The sequence below is a fragment of the Hyalella azteca genome, unplaced genomic scaffold (genome assembly GCF_000764305.2).
Source record: "Hyalella azteca isolate HAZT.00-mixed unplaced genomic scaffold, Hazt_2.0.2 contig6663, whole genome shotgun sequence".
Taxonomy (NCBI): Eukaryota; Metazoa; Arthropoda; class Malacostraca; order Amphipoda; family Hyalellidae; genus Hyalella; species Hyalella azteca.
The window spans coordinates 174,718-198,301 of NW_025936817.1; the positions used below are offsets into that span (position 1 = coordinate 174,718).

General features: G+C 37.6%; 2 protein-coding genes across 2 annotated transcripts in view; both read right to left on the reverse strand.

Annotated features, from left to right (window-relative positions):
- LOC108674400 overlaps positions 1-21,835 on the reverse strand; it is a 45,883-nt gene extending 24,048 nt beyond the window's left edge. Inside the window, exon 1 of the mRNA XM_018162339.2 lies at positions 21,643-21,835. The gene's annotated coding sequence lies outside the window, so the exon portion shown is untranslated. The remainder of the gene's footprint in view (positions 1-21,642) is intronic.
- Positions 1-21,868, reverse strand: part of LOC108674393 (accumulation-associated protein-like) — a 29,293-nt gene extending 7,425 nt beyond the window's left edge. The window contains exon 1 of the mRNA XM_018162332.1: positions 21,829-21,868. Coding sequence (XP_018017821.1) covers positions 21,829-21,868 — 40 coding nt within the window. The remainder of the gene's footprint in view (positions 1-21,828) is intronic.
- Between the last annotated feature and the right edge of the window lie 1,716 nt (positions 21,869-23,584).

The window sequence follows — 23,584 nt, forward strand, 5'->3', positions numbered from 1 at the left end:
TCATCGTTGATTCAACTCAGCCTTTATATACCATTACTAGCGATGCGCTCGTAAGGGCATCCTGGATACGCTTCCACGAGCATCCTGATAAAAAAATCGGATTTCGCGGACGACAACGGATAAATTTTCATGAAAATCAGGTTAGCAATTATTGCAATTGCGGAATCCCAATTCCGTCATCTGCATTGTGCCCAATGCGGTAAATAATAAAAAGCTTATTAATTATGATAAAACAAAGAAAGGCATTTCATCATAACAATTTTCGTTCTTCAAATCAATATTTTAAGTAGAAGACAAGAATTCTTTTTTACTCTCTATTCAACATATGGTAGAACTATTTTGCGGCTTTTAAATAAAATTTATGGATGCCATTTTGCAAAAATATCAATTTTTAATTTGATCCGTTAAGACTTAACAATATTAAGTCTTAATAATATTTATATATTCCTGAAATGAAACTGGAATGAATTTTCAGGTCCGGGTAAAATCCCTACACTGTATAAGTAGCCTGGATACGCGCCCCAACAGCCCCTATATATATGCTGTGCTAGGCATAACACGTACCTACACCACGCAAACACTCAAATTAAAAAAAATTCTATATGAAAGTTACTTTGTGTTCATTTAAATTTGGCGATTCAAATTTTGATAGGAGCAAAAAGTTTGAATGTAACTTTTCAAAAGAAATTTTTATCGTTATAATATGACGCTTACGTTAATTAAATGTTCCTCTTAAACCTCAAATTTGAACTTCCCAGTCCATCAAAAAGCATAATTTGTTAAATTTAGACCCATAAATACTTTTTCAATTAATATTGCTCTTTATTAAAATTTTAAAAAATATTACCTAATACAATCGAACGGATATTGATTAGTGATATGAACGTAAATGAGTGCATATAGCTGATCGAAAATCTTTTATTTCCATATCGATCAAGGGTTGATGTTAAGCGATATGGATTGCGAGAAATCTTGAAGTATTAAAATATTTGCGACTTTAAGATCCACTGCATCCTTATTATTGAAAAGGATACAATATAATTTGCTATAATATAATATAATATAATATAATATAATATAATATAATATAATATAATATAATATAATATAATATAATACTATATAATTTAATATAATATGTACGTCAATGTACATATTATAGTAGTAGTGTGGTGTCAATGTAGTGTGGTGTACGTCAAAATTCACGTACAGAGACGGTAATGATACCGTTGGATAGCTCAGAATGTCAGCTTTAAGATGAGACTAAACACGTAACTGCAGCACAACTCAAATAGACACTATATTTAAAGATCTCAGCCTGTCTCNCCCATTTCCTTGTATTCCCACTGCCCATTTCCTTGTATTCCCACTGCCCATTTCCTTGTATTCCCACTGCCCATTTCCTTGTATTCCCACTGCCCATTTCCTTGTATTCCCACAGCCCATTTCCTTGTATTCCCACTGCCCATTTCCTTGTATTCCCACTGCCCATTTCCTTGTATTCGCACTGCCTATTTTCTTGTTTTGGATTAAAATTCCGGCCAATTCAAGTCATCAAATGGTTTTATTTTAGCTTAAATTTCCCCCGTCCTTCAAGGAGGCCACGTACTGAGAACTGAACGACACCAAGCAGGGACTGCATCATTAATGTATTCACTATTATCGTACTATTTATTTTTATTTATGGTGAGTGTATTTATGGTGCTGTATTATTTCCAGTTCGGCTGATGTGAAAACAGAAGTGATGTCCCGATGTTTTTGCCCCATTTAAATTTGAGGCAGGGTTCAAGCCAAACAAGACAGCAGAACACAGGGACGAAGCTGGGGGCTTATGTTAATAATTCTCTGGGGCTTATTTTTATAAAAAATTATATTATGTGAACTTTTTTTTATTCAAATTGACAGGTAAAATTCTTTCAAATATATCACATGAAGTGCAAAATCATTCAAGAGGAACAGCAACGACGCAAAAAAAGTGAAAGAAAATGTATTCGCACTTCTCAGTTTTCCTATTAGTTCCTAATTTTTATATGTTTTGGTTTTTGGCCAAGAAATTTACATTATATATGTCGTTCCACGGTTGTTTGTCTTCACCTAGTAGTGCTAGTAATGCTTAAGATTTTGCTACATAATGCAAAAACTATTCTGAAATTTGGGGGACCGCATTTTTTATCATCAGCGGTAAAAAAGCTGTCATTTCAATTATTGTTTTCATGTAAGAGCTTGTTAACCAAATTACCGTAAAAGAAATTTTTCAAGTAAACTTCGCCAATGATCAGCACAAATGTGGGAAATGTTTCAAATGTTTCACGCCTTTTTTTGTGAGAAGTTAAATCGAGCTATAATTAATTCTGCAAATGAGTAATTCTGAAGTGGCTGTTGACTTGCCATGGTCAATCAACGTCCTGGTCACGGTGGCTGGTCACGTGAGCTACGGGGAGTGAAAGTATCCAGTTTATACACTGAATCAATAAACCTTACTAAACGAACAGTTACGTGATAGCTACTTTCAAAACACACGATTAATTTCTCTTCAAGCGCAGAACTTCGTAAGAAATGTGTCAATAACAATTAATCATAAATTTACGAGTCGAACTATACACTTCAATTTACTGACTTAGTTCTGTTACCGTCGTACAAAATTCATCGGTACGTGTTTCATTCATCATCATGCATTCACCTTTAATTCAGTTTTAGACGCGTTGGTCTTTAAATGCCATCTGATAATGAATTCTGAATTACCTTAACTTTTGTTACCCGGCTTCCAGATATGAATATAAATTTAACAAAGGCTTCAATCAATTCAGCTTTGCTTAGATTTTGTTACAGTTTTATAGTGTGTCAGAGGAATACTCTATATAGTAACAGGTTTTCACTGGAAAAATTGCAGCAAGTCTATACCGCCGCAGTGCTCTAAGTATACAGTCATGAAATGAGCTGATTTTCCCGTTTAATACGTAGTTATAGTGCTGATAAAAGCTTCAATTACAAACCATTATGGCTTACAAGAACTGACTTGAACGCTGGAAAAATTCCGTGAAATTATGCAATTCAGGAAAGAGAGGAGAAAAAATCGTTGTGAAAAAGAAGGTGATGGAAAAATTGGAAAGTCCTTAACACAAAGCGGTGCAAATTTGACACGGCAGATAAATGAGAAGACTTGCAACACACAACCTTTATAACATCAGCCGGCGTAACTGTAGCGTTAAATGAAACTTCAAAGTTAGTGCCTTGGACGGCAGCGGAGTGAAACAGAAGCAAATTACTCACTCTTTCCTGCGCCACGATATAGCAGGCAGCAGGCTATTGATAATGTAATAGATATCGATAATGGTTATAGATTTGTCTCTAAAATTTGTTTTTCACGTGACGAACTCGATAGTTATCGACGGCGATGCCGAAGATAATAGCTTGGATGGATGCTCATATCGAAAGTTATTTTATGCTATAAGTATAATACGTAAGGATTAAGGAAATAGCACTCAGAAAACAAAAGGGTCATATTGTATAAATAATGACGTTTTCCTACACACAGCACAAGCAGAGAGCGTACGTGGCACTATGCCCATTTAGCCGGGCCAAAGTGGGTCAGGATGACCCAGACAATGGCAAAAAGTGCATCTTTGTTTGGACAAAGTCTCACTCATTTCTTTGAGTGAGGACTTGTATCCTGGGTTAAGAAAAGGCTCAACAACAATAAGCTTACACGCAATCGGATGAATCCAAATAAACTGTTTGCACAAATTGTAATAATAACAATAATAATGATATGGCAACAATGATAATTATCGAATACAAATACCAATAATCTAAATAATAATAAAATAACAATATATATAATATTACACGCGACAAACCGTGTAATATGATAAGCATATGCAGGAAATAAACACCAGCTAAGAGACGCGGATCAGGAGCCTCCAGCGATGGGACTAAAGGCGGCCACGCTCGGCGCTTGCTCGGCTTCGTCCGCATGCAGGAAGCCTCGGCAACGCACTCAATTCTGCACAACCTTGAGCTAAAATGCGGCTAACGTGCAGCCCGGGAAAAAGTCAACATTTTATGCTTTACTATTTTACTAAGAAACTAACTGTCGTGGAAAATGCTCTTGCTTTGAATTTTTCTAAGGAACAAGAAGCCAAGAATAGTGCAAAGTGCTTTAAATTATTTTCCAAGAGGTATGAGTTTCACCGCAATCTAAGAGTCACTAATGTTAATTGTTTTGAATATTACTAGGAGGCAAAATTGTCAAGAGCTAAGATAGCCATGCACTCTCCGCAATCTAAGAGCCACTAATGCTAATTGTTTTGAATTTTAATAGGAGCCAAAATTTTCTAAAAGCTAAGATAGCCATTCACCGCAATCTAAGAGCCACTAATTCTGAATTCTTCTGAAGAGCCACTAATTCTGCAGAAGTATATAGCTATAGAGCTGCACAAGTTTAAGGTAAATCAGCTGTAGTAAATAAATTCCTACAGGATAATCAATACATACTGTCAGATGAAAAGCGAATTAGCAGATAAAATGTTGCGTCATTATCTCGGAGGGTCAGCAGCAGTGAAAACAGTGGCATGTTATTTAAATATTAGCAAGTTTGATCGTTTCATTCAACGCGAACAGAATTTCAAATAACACACTTTCATCAGTAGAATTAAACTAGGAAACCAGCACTTGAACTGGAGCAGCAATAACACCGTACGGCAATGTCACAATACGATATGCTTAGTGAAAAGTCAACCTAAGTGACATAGAAGTAAATTCATGTGAAGACGAAGATAAGCCAAAAAACATATCGTATTTTAATTTAAAAATCGTATCTTAATTGAAAACGTTTGGGAGACTAGCTCCTTCACTCAAGTATAATCAATAATCTCAAATTCGATATGACCAAATTTTTCATCTAAGCACTAGAAATCAATGAACCTCAATCGTGGCATGAGCTCCCCAATCGTGGCAAGAGCTCCCCAATCGTGGCAAGAGCTCCTCAATCGTGGCAGGAGCTCCTCAATCGTGGCATGAGCTCCCCAATCGTGGCAAGAGCTCCCCAATCGTGGCAAGAGCTTCTTAATCGTGGCAAGAGCTTCCCAATCGTGGCAAGAGCTCTCCAATCGTGGCAAGAGCTCCCCAATCGTGGCAAGAGCTTCTTAATCGTGGCAAGAGCTTCCCCATCGTGGCAAGAGCTCCCCAATCGTGGCAAGAGTTCTACAATCGTGGCAAGAGCTCCTCAATCGTGGCAAGAGCTTCCTAATCGTGGCAAGAGCTCCTCAATCGTGGCAAGAGCTCCCCAATCGTGAGCGGTGCACTAGGGTCGCCGCCCCCGCAAGTCCCAGAGCAAAGATGGCGCCCGCGCCGCCCACAACACAGCGGCGGATCAAGGACGACACGCGGCGCCCTTTCTCCCCGTCATCTCACAGCCATGATCCTCATCATTCCACAGTCATCACCTCCCATCACTCCACAGTCATCACCTCTTCGTCATTCCACAGTCATCACCTCCCATCACTCCACAGTCATCACCTCCCATCATTCCATAGCCATTCCCCCATCGTCACCTCATCATCTCGCACTAATACGAAGATGAGACAATGAAGGGCCGAATAAACCGTGACTGCAGTTACGAAACTCGTCTCCATTGTACGGACGAGTACAGAATTCGTTGTACGTTGCACGGTTAACAATGGCCAAGGTTAATGCAGGGCATAACGACCCAAGTTAATTGTGAGGTCAGATGCTACGGCATGAAGATGTGGGATGTTGTGATGTTATGTTCGAACAATGCAAGCAGTGCAAGGTTTAAAACACCTGGCTAGTCCGCTCCTGAGGCTGCAGAAAATGGGTTGAGAAATAATGATTCTGTGTTGCGTTGAAAAATATATATTTCGAAAGTTCACAAAATTTGGCTTGGTTAATATAAACTTTACAGGCTATTTTATCGCGAATTTCAGAATCATTTCTCTTCGGCAGAACTTAGGAAATTTAGCCTTAAAGCTCCACTGCAACTGATAATAGCGTTTTCAACATGAAGGTAAATGAGATAATCTGAAGCGAGGCTGCAGGTGTCTCAGTTACCCTTGCATCGTGATACGCGGGGACAATAACGGCGTTATTTCCTCTTCGAGCGAAAACTGTAAATAACAACAACTTTTCTTACAATATATCAACTTCCAAGATTTGTGAGTCTCTGTGATGGATTCGAATCCGTATAAGTGAGTGTTGTATCCGTATACGGGATTGTCAATTTGAGCCACTAGTAATTTAGCGGTCGATATATAGCGCAGTTAAGAAATTATTGTTCGGTTATTTTTTTTTTTTGCGATTCGGAAGTCGAAAGTTGGTTGCGTGATATCCAGTCTTTTTTTGAGAGCGTCGACATATCAAAGATTTCTGAAAAAGTAATTATCAATAATAAAATAACAAAAGAGTGATGTTGCAATAAAAAAAGATTAATCACATACTTCTGAAATTCAGACACAAAGTATGTGCAAAACAAGAAAATTTCTCGATTTAGAAGAGAAATTTAACCGTATGCTAGTAACAAGTTATTTACACCGAATAAAAATACTTACATGTGTAAATTTAACTCAAGGAATCGATCCTGTTCGACATTATACGATGATATACGAGATGACATATCAAATCATGCATTTAAAAATTAAGAACCACCTCCAAAAGGGATAAAATCCTTATTGAAAAAAAGATAAACCGAAGTTTCAAATGAAGTATTGAGTTTTCATTTCAAATATTATAATATTAATATTAAATACATAATCCATGCATCATCCATCTGACAGGACCAAGTCTCTTACATTTCCTCATCGGGAAGGAGTTACGGTCAATTCTGCACCATCTAACGTCTGGCAATTCAACCAAGCAAATTACTGTAGTCAACTGTGCATAGTGCTGCATTGTAAAGACCAACTGGTATTTTCAACACATGTATTCGCATATTTTGAATGAATGATTCAGAAACAGGGAACGCGTTGAAAAACAAATTCATTAATTTACACAATTATTTGCAACGCTTCAGATAAAAGTTGAAACAAATAAATATATTAACTTAAACATCTCTAAAAACCCAAGATTTTGCACAGGTATGATAGCAGATATGAAGTTTACGGGCGCGTCTGTGACACCTCGCAACAGTTTGACCTTATCCCTATAAGGTCCCCCCTTATATGTTCCCTTAACAGCTGGGGAGAGGGTGTCGTGCCACGCCCTCAACATCACGGCAAACTCGGCTATGTTGCCATTACTGCCTTCAAAAAAGTAAATGTGTAATATTGTCAAAATAGTGAAAAAATCATTTATTAATATTGTGAAAATAGTGACAAAATGAATGAGTAATATTGTCAAAATAGTGAAAAAATCATTTAATAATATTGTCAAAATAGTGACAAAATGAATCAGTAATATTGTCAAAATAGTGAAAAAATAAATAATAATTTTGTCAAAATAGTGACAAAATGAATGAGTAATATTGTCAAAATAGTGAAAAAATTATTTATTAATATTGTCAAAATAGTGACAAAATGAATGAGTAATTATGTCAAAATATTGAAAAATTAATTAATAATTTTGCCAAATAGGGACAAAATTAATTATTAATATTGTCCAAATAGGGAAAAAATTATTTAATGATATTGTCAAATTGTGAAAAAAATTAATCAATAATATTGTCAAAATGGTGAAGAAATTAATTAATAATTTTGTCAAGTAGTGACATAATTAATTAATGATATTGTCAAAATAGTGAAGATATTAATTAATAATAGTGTCCAAATAGTGACAAAATTTATTAATAATATTGTCAAAATTGTGAAAAAATTAATTAATAATATTGTCAAAATAGTGAAAAAAATGAATGAGTAATATTGCGCAAATAATGACGAACTTTCTGCCTTGATGCCCTTTTACTAGGCCAATTTAGGTCCGGATGACACAAGCAAAGAGAAAGAAGCCATCGACATTTCGACAAAATCTCATTTAGTTCTCTGAGTGTGTAGTGGGGGTCTGCAATATGCGTGGTATACGCAGACATCTCACTGTCACATATAAAACTTCTAAATAAATATAGGCTCAGTGTAACACTTATTTCATTTATTACAATATAGTTAGAAATTCAAGCTTGAGGTATAATTAAAGTCTTAAATATAAAAGTAAGCACTCCCAGAATTCATTAGAAAATCTATCCTTAAGTATATAGCATCCTTAAGTATTATGCTTGTATGATATTTTCCAAACCATTTTAATATATTCGAAAAAATTTTAGAATGCCTGGATTTCAAACTATTATTCGCAACACAGGTCGATTGGGTCCAGATTAGATGTTATTGCTGGCACATCCACGCAACGTACAAGGAAAGATATTTGTGAGAACGCGTTTTCATTTTCTAATAACTTACAACCTATATGTTACTAACATTTAATTTCATCGTGCGTTGTCCGGAAGGAAAATTGTTCACAGTTTATGCACAATTTTACATCCTGTAATTAATGAAGAAATAAAAACAATTGTTAAATAGTCAGATCACTATACAATATAAGAACATATGCACGAAGATCAGCATTTTAACGACATCTATTCTAAATGAAGACTAATTCTAAGTAGGCACCTGGTGCTGATGTTGCTGTCAAATAAATATACCTGGTACTACATGGATAAAACCAAGTACCTAAACAAAACCAAGTACCTAAACAAAAGCAAGTACTCGAACAAAACGAAGTACCAAAAGAGAACCGATTACCTAAACAGAACTTTCAGTTGATGAAATCTTTCAAAATCTATTTAATGTTATGCAATCTGAATATCTCTTGATCAGAGAAGTAAATATCTTCATTCCCAATAAAGAATTATAATTGCCACTCTAACAGATAAAACGGAAACAGTGTTTGCATGACTGCACATCAGCATTGCTCTGTGTAAACATTGTCAGGTAATTACACTTGGTCGGTGATGCGTTCAGAGGAAACCTGTTGCATGGCGCGCTAGCTACGCTAGTTATGCATGCATTAATGCTGATACATTTAAAGTATTACGTCATTGGCAATTCGTCCACAAAAACGATGAATTCCTTTTGAAATTTACAGCAAATACGTCTGAAATTCGCTGTTAATCCCAAACTTCGAATTAATATTTTGGTACATGGAAATATGCCAGATTACAAATGAAATTTAGGATAATTAAATTCAAGCGAGTGGGAAGTTCGTGTGCAATTCTATCTAGCGGGAAGTACGCGATCAAATCAACCGCCAGTGTTGCCAGGCACCTGCAGGAAAACTCACTAGTGCTTCCGTGTTTGATGATTATAAATAATGATGATAAATACTGAATGTAAATAACGCGTATGTGTTCCGGAGGCATAAAGTAGCCATGTAATCCACGTGTCGATCACGCTACGCTGCTTCGTAATGCCATGTCATTTGTTGTATAAAAAAACATGAAAACAAGCTGTGCACGTTCGTCCTCCAGCCGTCCCGCGCTGTAGATCCTTGTTCGAATAAAAAATAATGGCTCAGAAAAAAATATGAGCTTAAGAAGGATGTGGTTTCATAAATCACCAAATTCAAAAAGGTCTTTAAAAATTTAAAATCCAGAAAAAAATTTGAAGAATAAACACGAGTGAACTTTTTGCAGATATCTAACTCGGGATTACTGAGGGTTAAATACCCCATAAAATGTTATTGATGAAAAATTTTCCGCACGAGAAGCAGAATTACAAAGAAAATACCTTAAAAATTTACATTACTGAACGCAATTAAAAACGATTTCATTATTTAAATAATGGTATGCTCGGAAAACACAATTCCAGACTCTCCTTTCATCATCGTTCGAAGCTGTTGACCTAAGAATGATGAATCAATTTGCAGCTATGCAATATTTAAGCATTAGTCGTTCAATATTCTTTCGAGTGCAAAACACCACATTGCATCCCTACAAATGCATTTTTGAAATTGATTCATTTAAAAATAATTGACATGCGACGTACGTACATGTTCACCAGGTGTAGCCTGAAACTAAAGAACGTTATACTTGTCTAATTTGAAGAATTAGTTTCAGATATAAACAAAACAGCAATTTTGAAATTAGACATGTATGCAAAGCTGGACGCTAGAGGGCTCTGCATTAATGGCGATAATAAATCATAAGGCTTCAGATGAAGATAATTAATAATAAAATAAGATGATCATAAGGCTTCAGAAATCCTAACGTCTTTTATGTTACCAAATGAATGAGGAAATTCATTAGTGATACTTTTATTTAAGTAGCACTTATTTACCTTTCGCCAGCCAACAAAACAAACTCAATTGCAGAAATAAATATCAACGAAATTCCCAAGTATAAACTTTTGTCACTGCACCATGTTCATTAGGTACACTCAGAGAAATGAGTGAGGCTTTGTCCAAATAGATATTAAATATTTGCCCATGTCTGGGTAATCATGCATGCTCAGTTTGGCCCATCGAAAACGGCGTATCAGTGCTACGAGCATAAAATGGGTCACAATTTGGGACAATATAACGCATAAAGTACTCTGAGTGCACACACGGCACGCACAGATCACGTTCAGGGAGCTCTCCGTTACTCGCGAGGAGCAGGCAAGCAGAACTCCGCCATTGTTGCGTCGCGCCCCTGAACTTCCTTGATGATCACACTCCCTGGTCCTTTAACTCATAAGGCACCGTTTCCAGACGAAAGATTCTCTCTCCATCCTTCCTGGATCTTTTTAGCGCATTTTCTCATTTATGGGAAAAAAAGGCGCCTGTGCTCGTCTTGTCCGTCCGTGACTTCACGTCACGAACGGACGAGAAAATCACGCCCTTTGTCACTCACTGCTGCGAGTACTGATCTAATTTTTTATTAAATGCCGAAAATATGTTAAGTAAAAATACAGTATATACCAGCAGAATTTATGTACCAAACTGATGACTTTTTAGGAAAGATTTTTTTGGGAGCTATAGATTGTTTATAGGGTTAATTCCTCGTGAAAATGTTGGCTGAATCTTCGGTGTCCACAATAATGACCGATTTTGCTTACGTGATTTCGGTTGCGATTCTTCGCAGCTTAATCTGAGGGAAAATGCACACCGTTTTTAATTCATTTTAACAAGAAGCCCCAAGTTCCGTTTAGGGAAAGGCTTCGAGATTGAGAGCAAATCTTGAAAGAAAACCAAGACAAACTGTTACCAATTGTCACAGTTAAAAGAAATCGGCAGCGTTAAATTGACTTTTAGGTCCATGTCATCGCTCCACCACTGCCAAGCACCATCATCCAGGGAAGTGCAATCGATAAGGTCAAGTGCTATCACCATTTGCACATTCATTCCCATTAGCAGTAAAAACAGGTCACTATCATTACCACAATCATCATTATCAGCAGGAATAGAATGATTTCTTCAGCTGGAGCTGAAGAAATCGTCCCATCGTCGTGTTCTTCCATAGATCTTCGTCATGATTGTCGATGGGTTTTCAGAAGGTTTTTTCATGATCGTCAATGGATGGTCTATATAAGGTTTTCATGATCGTCGATGAATGGTCTATAAGGTTTTCATGATCGTCGATGAATGGTCTATAAGGTTTTCATGATCGTGGATAGATGGTCTATAAGGTTTTCATGATCATGAATGGATGGTCTATAAGGTTTACATGATCGTGGATGGATGGTCTATAAGGTTTTCATGATCGTCAATGGATGGTCTATAATGTTTTCATGGTCGTCTTTAATATTTTCATGCTAGTCGATGAAGGGTTGTCAAGGTCGTCATGGTCATAATAGGCTACATATATGCAGTAGGGCGGTCCGTAAACGGCCGTTGATTTATCAGACACAGAATATCGCTACGAGCAGAACAGTCGAAGAAGTGGTTGCCGAAATTGGGATGAAATACCCCATAAGGGTGGATTGTACAATGTGCACTCAAAGGAATGAGTTAGACTTGGTCCAAATGGCGATAGATTTTTGCCGTCGTAGAGGCCATATTTTTCTGACCCAATTCGGCTCTGCGAAGGGAGGATCAGTGCTACGTCCCCATTCTGCTTGTGCTGTGGGTAAGAAAGTGTCATCATGTGACACTATGACATATTCATTTTTCTGAGTCTAGAAATTTTTTAGGGTAACGGAGAATAACGAAAAAACTTACGCAGTGTAAGTCACGAGGAAAAGTGTATTTTCGAGTGTGTAGGAAATAAAATTTCTCGCAAGTCGTGTTGAAGTGTGAGACAAAGAGGAAAAGTTTGTGAATCAAATAATCAGTGTGTAAATACTAAATAATTTAGAATAAAGTGAGGATAAATGTTTTTTGTGACACAAGACGCAGAGAAAATGTTTCACCTAACAAGAAGGATGTGTGCAGCAACGATACTTCAAATATTACGTTTATCAACTGAATGGCCCCAATGCCATAAATGTAGAGCGGAACTTTAATTAGAAACTCAAGAAAGCCAAAAATGGCGTAGTGGCAATTTTTTACAAGTCACCATCATCATCATTAGAATAAGCTGCACATTTACCCAGCCCGTTAAGGGAATTACCACGTTAACAAATAATCGCGTCGCCCTTCTTTTATGATAAACCCGCAAATTGCAAACTAATTAAGATCCTGGAATTAAATTTCGTCACGCATGAATAAATATACAAAGTGAATAAATGACCAATGAAAAGACGAATTTGATAAATGACGTATGAAAAGACGAAATGAATAAATGACGAATGAAAATTAAATCGTACGAACGAAGAGGCAAAGCAACTATAGGACGAGGACAGCGACGACGAGGCTCTGGAGAATCGAGTTAGCGTTAATGACAAAGATCTCTGTATTATATAAAGATATGAGTCCTACATATATCTCTGGACCTTTGACTTCTTTAGAAATTTATGTACAGTTTACAGATCTGCTTCCTATTCACTGTTTACAGATCTGCTTCCTATTCACTGTTTACAGATCTGCTTCCTATTCACTGTTTACAGATCTGCTTCCTATTCCCTGTTTACAGATCTGTTTTCTGTTCTCAGGAAGCCAGTTCTGCGTGACCTGGATGCTCGACGTATCTTGCAAGGATACGCTCAATTGACCCGAGATCAGCCGGATCTCGTTGAGCTGATCTCATCGCTGCGCCGTTTGCGGTCCACACGAGCTAACCGTCCGCGAATGAGACGAGCTGTCGAGCGGCGAGCGACTGCTACAGTAGTCGAGTCCTATTACATACATAACATTTATTAGCGGGCTGACAAAAACGATCTGGAGCCGTACTATCAAGAAAAGTTGCGAGTTTGTAACTCCGTCAGCCAATCACTGACGGAGTTAGTGATTTTAAGCTAAGTCCACCAATCACAGACGAGGAATTGGCCGCCACAAGCAATTAAGCGAGTTTTGAAAGTACTGCCCCGGTAGGATAGTGTCATTTCCCGCGACAAGTGGAGTCATTCCTTCTTTTGGTAGCGAAGAAACTCCTATAAAGTTTGGACCGCTTCTCAAAAAAAGGAGAGGGTTCAACCGAAGAAAATTTTGAAGAGAAGTCACGAAGCCGTGCAACTTTCGAAGGAAATTTCTGTACCTGCTGAGCGCATTTCTCGTGCATGGCAAGTTCATGCGAGTGTACATAATTGTGGACCTGAAGACACCACAGCTTCGACTGTCACGAGTGCGTTGGCTTCCAGGGGAGAAGATTGCTCAAAGTGAAAAATATTTGTTTTTTGTTGCGGCGCATGAATTGTTGGGAAAAATTGTTTGTTATTTACAAACAATAGTTAGAAATTTTTATGTTGGCTTTGTTTATATGGTTGGCATGGATGTCCGAATGTTGAAAAGTAGCTCGAGATAAATTTTTAAATCTTTGATTTAGAGACGATAATTCTGTGTAAGTACAAAAATTTCACAATAAAATATTTTGAAAGAATGACAAAGGGAAGTAATGCAATTAGAACGGGTATCAGTAGAAACATAAAGACGAGCCAACATTGAATTTATCGTTACGATAAGTTAAAAATTTTCACGTGCAAAAATTTGGATTAACCCCTAAGTTCGTTGAGAGAATCTCTAGAAAAACGAGTCTGATATCAGCGAATGAATATTCTCGAAAAGGAACGCAGTTAACTAATATTATTGATGAAGTGGCGACTTTAGGTCATAATGGAACGAAAAAGCCCTGTAAAATTCAACTCCTAAAATTTTAAGACCATATGTCATGACGGTGTTTGTATGATTAGGCCACTGCCATGCGTCACTTACAGTCAAGCCCTTTATTGAGACAGAAATTTCTCAACTGAATCACAATTACGAGCTTAAACGGTATTTACGTCCGAGGTTTATTTCCGACTGCTTAAATCGGGACTAGACTTATTTTCCGATAAACAGATTCAAACTAATTAAAGTTAGAGTTTAAAATTGAAAAATTATACTAAAAAATCAATTGTTATGTATTGAGTATAATTTAGTCTCATCGTAATGTAGCAAAGCAATCGATTTTTGAAACATTAAAAAACTATTATTAAACATTATAAAACTAATATTATAATTCTACCAACTTCTCGGATTGGCGATGTTTCAACATCAGAGCTGAATTGGGGAACTTCACCCGCGATAACAACTTCATTCAATCAATTTCATTCTGCTAATAGCAAAATTTCGTCACAAACCTAAACCTGTGTTTCAAAACGTGACATATCCTCTTATTAAAGAACAACGGAAGGTTCATAAGTTTCGTTTTTAAGGTCAGTTGCACAAACGCGCCTCTGCCCGGTCACGTCTGCGTGACGCGTCACGCGCGCACAGCTGCCGCGGAAACCGAACAAGTTGTAAGCGGGAACGAGTTAAGAAATATTTTTTAAAATATACGTCCAGTCAGTTATAAATTACTTTCAACTGCGAATTTAATTAAGATGAATGAGTGATTTAAAAAATTATCTATCTATATAGATTTTTAGGTAAGGAAGTGGGTGAAAGATGTACAGTAATCTCTCATTAATTTATATCTCGTTTCACTTAGGGGATACTTTTTAGTTTTTTCTTAAAATTGACGAACTGAAGTCCATTATTGATGTTAGGAGCAGGGTTTATTGATTTTAACGGAAAAATTGCTCACCTTCACTATTAATTGAGTATTACGCATTAATAAATGCTCGTGTAATATAACATATATAATATACGTATATATTTCTATTGAAAAAACTAATAAGAAAATTGTCAATAAATCAATTACTCTGGTCTTCAATACAATTAACCTGCTTAAAGGAATAATATATACGGACGTGCATTACATATTTATTAAACGTATAATTATAGTACCGTAAACGTATTGATTAAGTAAGTAGTAATCATATATATACAGCCTAGCATGGAACCAAACAGGCCTATCGGCAGGACCGCTGCACTATAGAGGCGTCTTAGAGTTTTTAGAGCAAGCAAACAAAAAGGAAAACGAGGTGAAAAGTTCTGCAGGAGCCGCCCATCCTGTCATGCAAGTTACTCTAGTGATGTCACCGCCTGTCTTTAGGGAGGAGAGGAAAGATCAGGAAGATGGGAACGAACGCTGTTAGAAACGAGTGCAGGTGCAAATGATGTCATCTCGATAATGTGAAGATTGACAAAACTAGTCGCGATTTAGATTAATGAAACTGTGCACAAATAATCAGAATTAAATAAGGTCTAAGTTGAATTAAACAGTGATTGTAAGTCATAAATTTGAATTAGAGAATGTTAAACGACTAAAGTTAAGGATGTTATTTCGTACTTTTAGCGTATTTTCTCATTTATGGAAAAAATGCACTATTGTGCTCGCCATGTCCGTCTGTCTGTCTCTCCGTCCGTGACCTCAAGTTTTCGTCCACGAGAAAATGCGCTCTCTGTCACTCACTGCAGTGAGTACTGAGTTATATTTTTTTTACAATCTCCCCTTCAACAGGAAGCACAAAATTATTGCAAGATACAAAATTCAGAGATCATCATTCGCTTGTAAGGAGACGTCGCCGCGCATCTTGCACAATACGATGAATTCGTTACAATTTTTCGATAAATTTTAAAGTTTCTCAAGCGCGAACAAGGTGAACTTCCGCGTTGAAATTCATGGAACGAAATCACGGAGCCCTTCTTGGGGCTTGCTGATATTACCGTATGAAAAATTTATTAATATTATATTATTGCAGCGATAGGTACTGTATTGGTATAAAATTCTCGGCGGTGAGACTCACGATTTTACCGAGCGCCATTACTATTTTATGAACAAACTAATGATAATTCATCCAAGATCCGTGTATCGTTCTCCCATTACTATTTTCTGAACAACATAATATAATGCGAAGTCACCGATCGTTCTTGCGTGCTTGGATGCGCACGACTTCTTGAAGGAGGAAAAGATGCGCGGCGATGACGTAACTGACAGAGCAGAACCTGAACAGAGGATGGGGGAGACTTCACCTCGATCACCTTAAGATCCCAGCTAACACACACCCAGAGTTCGTTTAGGAACACAGGCCCAAGGCCATGCTGGAAGCACCACCTTTTTGACGGCGACCAAACTCGTCCACCAACAACACCGCGAAATCAACAGAGCTTCCCGAGGTTCGAACCCCCGCGCCTATATATATAGCTCCCCTCATCTCGGTGACGCAATCACTGCATATACAATGGCGCTAACACATCATCATATATCATCCCGCTCTGAAACAATAATCATAGCAACAACCATTCTCTTCTCATAAAATGATTATGCCTGCCATGATTGGTACTCGTCCAATTATCATTAATAACTACTATCATTCGGTCAGCTCACATAACGACCATTGTTAAAAAACTGACCCATAGAGGCATTTTGAAAATTCACAAGTAAAAAATTGTGCAAATGCCGATGACAGACCTACATTTCCAAAAAAGTATAGTTAGATCACCAAAAAATATAATCAAGTGTCACGTTATACAACACAAAGATATGAATAACCGCGGACTTTGGGTTCGGTACAAGTTCGCATTCGAATGAAGAAACAGTCAGCCAAAACAAACCCTGCGTCTTGTCCAAACGACAGCTTCTGCGATGAAGCTAGATGTCCAAATGAAACTTGATCTTTCTCGATCAAAAAGCAAAGCAGCTACGGTACCTCCATACCTGATTGCGAAGACTAACTTGATCTTTCCTTATGAAGAAGCGAAGGAATTTCCTTCATACATGTTAAAGAAGGCTAGCTAGATATCTTTCTTGATCAAAATGCAACGAAGCTATCTTTATACGTACTTGATCAAAAAGACTAACATGATCTTTCTTATCAAGAAGCGAAGAATCTACCTTCATACATGATCGAGAAATTAAAAAGACCAACTTGATCTGCCCTGATCAAGAAAAGCTAAGGAAAAACTTCCAGCCAGGTCGCAAAGAAGGTAAAAATTGCAAACGTTCACGCCTGCTGCGCGCGCCGTTGATTTGCCGCTGCCTGACGATGAGATGAGCGTCGGAGGTCCTGCTCTGATTGCAGGAGAGGGTGTCGGGGGTTGAATTAACAACCTCGTAATTAACCTAGTCATTATAAGGTCTTCTTACACATGCAAGTGGCGGACATTAAGAGAGAACTTGAAAAATGAGTATGGATCACCGGTTGACTTAACCAAACCGGGGGTTGACATATCCAACCCGGACCATACCAACATTTCCACCTCGTTCGTAGGTATTTTTGTACATGCAAGTGGCGGAAACTAGGGAAGCAGCTGGAAAAATAAGAAGCGGATCACCCGCTGACAAAACCAATCCGTGGTTTGACGTATCAACCTCGTAACAAGTTCTTGTTGCATTTAAGCAGCGGAAATTAGAAGAAAAAAACAACTGGAAATGGGAGGGAGCACCGCTTGACATAACCAACCCAATGTTGAATTAGACACCTCTTTACGAGGTCTTCTTAAGTGTAAGTAGCGGAAATTAAGAAAAAACTTGAAATGGGAGAAGCTGATCATTGGCTGCACTTTCGTACACAAGTGAATAGATATTTAAAAAAGGTTGGTGAACGGTTCCAAACATTGGTTCACTCATCGCCGAGGATCCGACCAAGCTTGCATGGGGCGAGCCTGAGGGACACTTCCCAGCAGGCATCTGACGTTGAAACAACGTTGATTATTGGTTGATTTCAGGTTGAAATGTTGAACAACCAAAATTAAACGCCATATCAACGTCGAAATCTGACCAACACTAGAAGGGACGTACAACAAACTTATTCCAACGTTGAAATAACGTCGATATTGGTACGTTGAATTTATACTAATTTTTAAACGTTGAATCAATGTTGATATCAGGTTGAGATGCTGAACAACCCAAATTATACGTCCAATCGTCAACGTCGAAATCTGATCAAAACTAGAACGGATGTAAAACAATCTTATTTCAACGTGGAAATAACGTCGATATTGGTACGTTGAATGTTTACTAATTTTTAAACGTTAAATCAATGTTGATTTCAAGTTGAAGTGCTGAACAACCAAAATTAAACGTCATATCAACGTCGAAATCAGACCAAACTAGAACGGACGTAAAACAACCTTATTTCAACGTTGAAACAACGTCGATATTGACACGTTGAATTCTTACTAATTTTTAAACGTTGAATCAATGTTGATTTCAGGTTGAAATGCTGAACAACCAAAATTAAACGTCCGATCAACGTCAAAATCTGATCAAAACTGAAACGGATGTAAAATAACCTTATTTCAACGTTGAAACAACGTCGATATTGGTACGTTGAATGTTTATTTATTTTTAAACGTTGAATCAATGTTGATATCAGGTTGAAGTGCTGAACAACCAAAATTAAACGTCCGATCAATGTCATTCAACGTTGCAGCAACGTCGTAGTAGCAACATTGATTCAACGTTGAATTGTAACGTCAGTACGACGTTGCATGAAAGATGTTGCTTCAATTTTCATTCTAAACCTCCTTTCACCCCGATCTCAATGTCGTAATGCGTAGTTGATTCAACGTTGATTCAACCACCGAATGCCTACTGGGTTACTTATCAATAAAAGTATATAAGCTCGGTAGTCTTCAAAAAATCTGGGCATACAAGGGCATGGGTGCGCAGGAAAAATGTCCGAAAGCAACACGAGAGAAACACTGAAATGTCTAACACAAGCGCCCGCTGCATGTAATCCTAAGTTTTTTCGTATGAGAAACTCAGCTACGAAAAAATAAGGGAGTAAATCACAGGTGTGACCGACCTTTTAAATTCATCTTGATAAAAAATAATTCCGTAGGCTGTAACGAACGACCTGGGGCAGAGCGGATGGGGTTATTTTCCGAGAGCAAATTACAGAGGGAAGAAGGTCCTGTAACTTTCTCCATTTTAGTAGATTTTTTTCGAAGTCTACCGACTGCACAACTAAGGAGGAGATGAAAGCGAACATGGATGCATTCTCTTAATGATCGGTTATTATTCAAATGATATGGAAAGTAAATTCTAATTCAAGGTATAATAATAAGGATTTAAAGAGAAAGAAATGGTTTCGGCCAGTACTGGCCATGACTAAAAACATGAACCAAGCCATCAAAAGAAAAGAATCAAGTACACAAAATAAAATATGCACAAGATTAAAGGGAAGTGCATTTAAAAGTATCAGAAATCCCCTTTCCTTGAGCAGAAATTACATTCACGAAATGCTTCAAAAATGTGGTGGTGGTTGACTACTGGAAAATTCCTTGTATGACAACATATGTATATATACTCATAGCTCTAATTATACGTGCTCTTAAATGAAATAACAATCGCGCTGTAAGTTATTATTTTCTATTTCGAACAATTTTTATGTTAAAGCAGAATTATTTTGTGCTTAAACTAACGCTAGTACACAATAATCGCACACCCATAACATTGTCTTTAAACCTTTAATGTATGACCATCAACTTGATGCTGTCTTTAAAATTTCGATTGATGAACATCAACTTCATTTGATGTTCATTTACTTAAGTAAATAATGTATTATGAAACATGAAAGTTAGACATAAGATTGGTAAAGGAAATTTAGGAGCCACCCATCTATTCATAAACTAGTATGAAATCGCATCTTGAACCGAAGTAATAAAAAGATGCAATGCACTACATCCATCATCAACATCAAAGTTTATCACAATGGGACAAACGTCAACATTTTACTAGTAATAAAAAAAGCTGTGCAGTAGTTCACACTTCACAGCCAACTGCCCCGTCCAAGTGTGATCCATGAGAGCTGTGAAACATGAGGCCTTGACAGCTGAATACAGTGTTAATTAAGGCTGAATTATCGGTGTCCACTTATATGCCGAATTTTGGGAGGCCATTTAACGGCCGAATCATCAAAAGTCACTCATTGGGCAACTTATCGGAGGCCGCATATTGGCCGATTCATCAGAGGCCACCTACAGACCGAATGATTAGAGGCCACTTAATTAATGGCCGAACGTGTTTCAATTGCGAGCATATTTCCAATGCGGAATAAAGTTGATTGACATTCAACAAGCTCTGTTGAAACATAACGCCGCGCAAGAAACTAATCCCACGGCTCTCCACCCATATCATGCATCGTTCTCATGCAATTGTTTACCAAAGCGGATATTCTTTGTAGGGGACAATAAAAAATGTCCCCAAGAAGATGTATTTTTTGCCATTGGAAAATCAAATAATCTGATTATAATCTAATAATCGAATCAAGTAATCTAACAATCTATCAAAGTAAATCTATGATGGAGAGAGGCTTCACATTTTGTGTATGCATTGACTGGAGCTTGCTTGCGACACTTGGACTTCGGTATTCGCAAATGAACTGCATTGCTTGCTATACTAATTCCAGAGTCGCACACGACAGGTCTGTCTTGCATGCCGATTATATATACAAATTTCGTCATTAAATTTATATTACTTAATATTATTATGAAAACGGCTTATCCCTTTCACGAAAATGCGTGTCAATGATGGTTTTATAGACAGAAATCAACGGCTGAACTTAGTAACTGAGCTGTTCTGAATGCTGCTAACGCATTGCAATCTTCAAAACAAGATTTCGACTTCATTTTGCCTGAATATATTACGAGCATTTATTACAGTATAAGTTGAAATTCAGGCTGCTGATTATACGAATCTCACACATTGTTCTTTGCAACTTTTGAATTTGCTGTGAATTGTGTAATATTTTTAAAAAGTCAAAGAAAATCTTCACGAACGGAAGACATTTTTTAACCCCAAGGTAATTACTAAATTAGTTCCTTGGTCAGTTGTAAAGCCTTCACTCCTATTCGGCATAATTATCTTTTACAATAATTCTGATAACAATTTTGACATCCATTCACCGTAACATGGAAATAATTAATATAAATATACTAAAGACAGCTAGCCTTCATCATCCCGCAACTTCTTAAGTTCTTTGTATTACAATTCAATTAAAGTCGAAGCGACATGAATCTTTTCCACAACTTATTTGCTTTATAATTCGACTTAGCGACATGAATCTAAACACATTTCCAAATCGAGTCCTCAGACGCCAAGTCTCACAAGTATTGCTGACATTGAACAGGTTAGAGTTAGACTCGAGGCGGAAAGTATCTCAGAATTAGGCAGCAGCTGATCCTGAAGCATCGTTTGGCTAAATTTTGAAATATAGTTTGTAGTGTAAAAAAAAATTATGCCCAAGTTTCATTACTTACCAGCAAGAGATTTCCTAGCTACTAAAGTATGTTGACGTTGTTAAGAAAATCCTTAGCAGATGGTTGCGCAGATTTTTTTCATGTTTTTGCTGTACACAAAGCAATTAAATTATAGACTTCGGGTAGAGACCATCAGCCGCTTAGCACCGCACACCCACACACGCCTGACGTTTGCCTCGCACTGACCTGCGGGGCCGCCGCGAGGCAGGAGCTGAGATGAAGTCATGCCGTGTCATTCAACTCTTAAGCCCGGTCCACACGCTCAGTTTTACACAACGATTTGTCTGCGCAGTTCTAATCGTTGCAGATAAAACGTTGCGTGTGGACGGGAAAACTGCGCAGTTTTGGAGCCGGCGGGAAAACTGCGCAGTCCCATCGAAATCTGAGCTACCGAGCATAGATTTCGATGAACTGCGCAGACAAGTCGGAACGTGTGGACGGTCGCACAGTTTTCCGATTCGATTTGTGCTCAGTTTCAATGATTCTGGCGACCATGGCGGACCTTCGGTAATGTTCTCGGGAATTTATTGGTTTTCTATACGAAAGTTTTTCTTGCATTTGGCAAGTAAAATTACTGGACCTGGAAAAGAAGACATCTACAAGCCATCTCTCTTGTATTTTGATTCCTCGCAATCCCTAAATGATTCAATCTCTTTTTTGACAAGGCACAATGCCAAAATTTATGAAAATACTGCCTTCTCCATGGCACGTTTCGGATAAATTTACGGCTGGTCTCCCCAAATTCGATGGGCATGGAATATCTCCCTAAGTAATGAACGTAGCTCGATAAAACTTGATACACGTATTCATTAGGACTTAACGGTGATGTTTAGCTCGTGAACATTTTTGGAATTTCACCTTCATTCCTGAGTTATATGACGATACGTGCTGAAATTTGCAGTGAGAATGACATTTCTTCTTAACTACTGTACAGATTTTAACGAAACGTTGAATATAGAAACCTAACCTCCCAACGGCGATGTTTAGCTCGTGAAAATTTTTTAGATTAGATAAAGCCGTATAACTCGCAAACAAAGGCAAAATCGAAAAAAATTTGTCACATGCTAAACATCACCGTTAAGTCCTAATGAATACGTGTACCAAGTTTTATCGAGCTACGTTCATTACTTCGGGAGATATTCCATGCTCGCCGAATTTGGGGAGACCGGCCGTAAAATTTGTCCGAGACGTCTCCATGGCGAGATCGCGCAAAACTGAGCAAACTACTCAGATAAGTCGGTACCGTGTGGACGCTCTAAAAATTGCAACGATTTCAATCCGACTTAAAACTGCGCAGACAAATCGTTGTGAAAACTGAGCGTGTGGACCGGGCTTTAGAGCAGAAAAAATGGATCAAATTCACCTTGAGTAAGGATCATAGCTAATTCACCAGAATGCTGCTAAAGCTTCTCTGATTTACATCTTTCAGTTTAAAATTTGCACCTCGATGAGCTGCACAAAGCGCACTATGTTTTCATCACGTCATCTTTCTTAATTTCTTTTTTTTTTCTAAAAAATTTCATCGTGTTACTGCAGGTCCTTCCGGCTGTCTTTTTCTATTTTGACTGCAGTTAATGATTTTTGGAAAATTGAGACGCAGGCCAAGCAGAAAAAAAACGCCAGTGATTTCAGACTGAAAATATGGGTTTGAAAAATTTCGACTTAAATTACTGCAAAAGGGTGGCTTGGGCGATTGACGGGGTGACTTGGAAGGAAAATTTTCAGCGTTGACGTTTTTGTGATACAAATAGTCACATAGTAAATCTATGAAGTATTTAATTATATTGCATTTGTAGGTTATCTCATGGTACGTCAAGAGCATTCAACACAATTTGTCTAAGGGTTTTATTTTCTTAATTATCGCAACTGTCCAAGTTACCCCGTCAATGGTCTAATTGTCACCTCGTTGTACAGTACCAGGCCCTTTGGAACACAGCAGCGG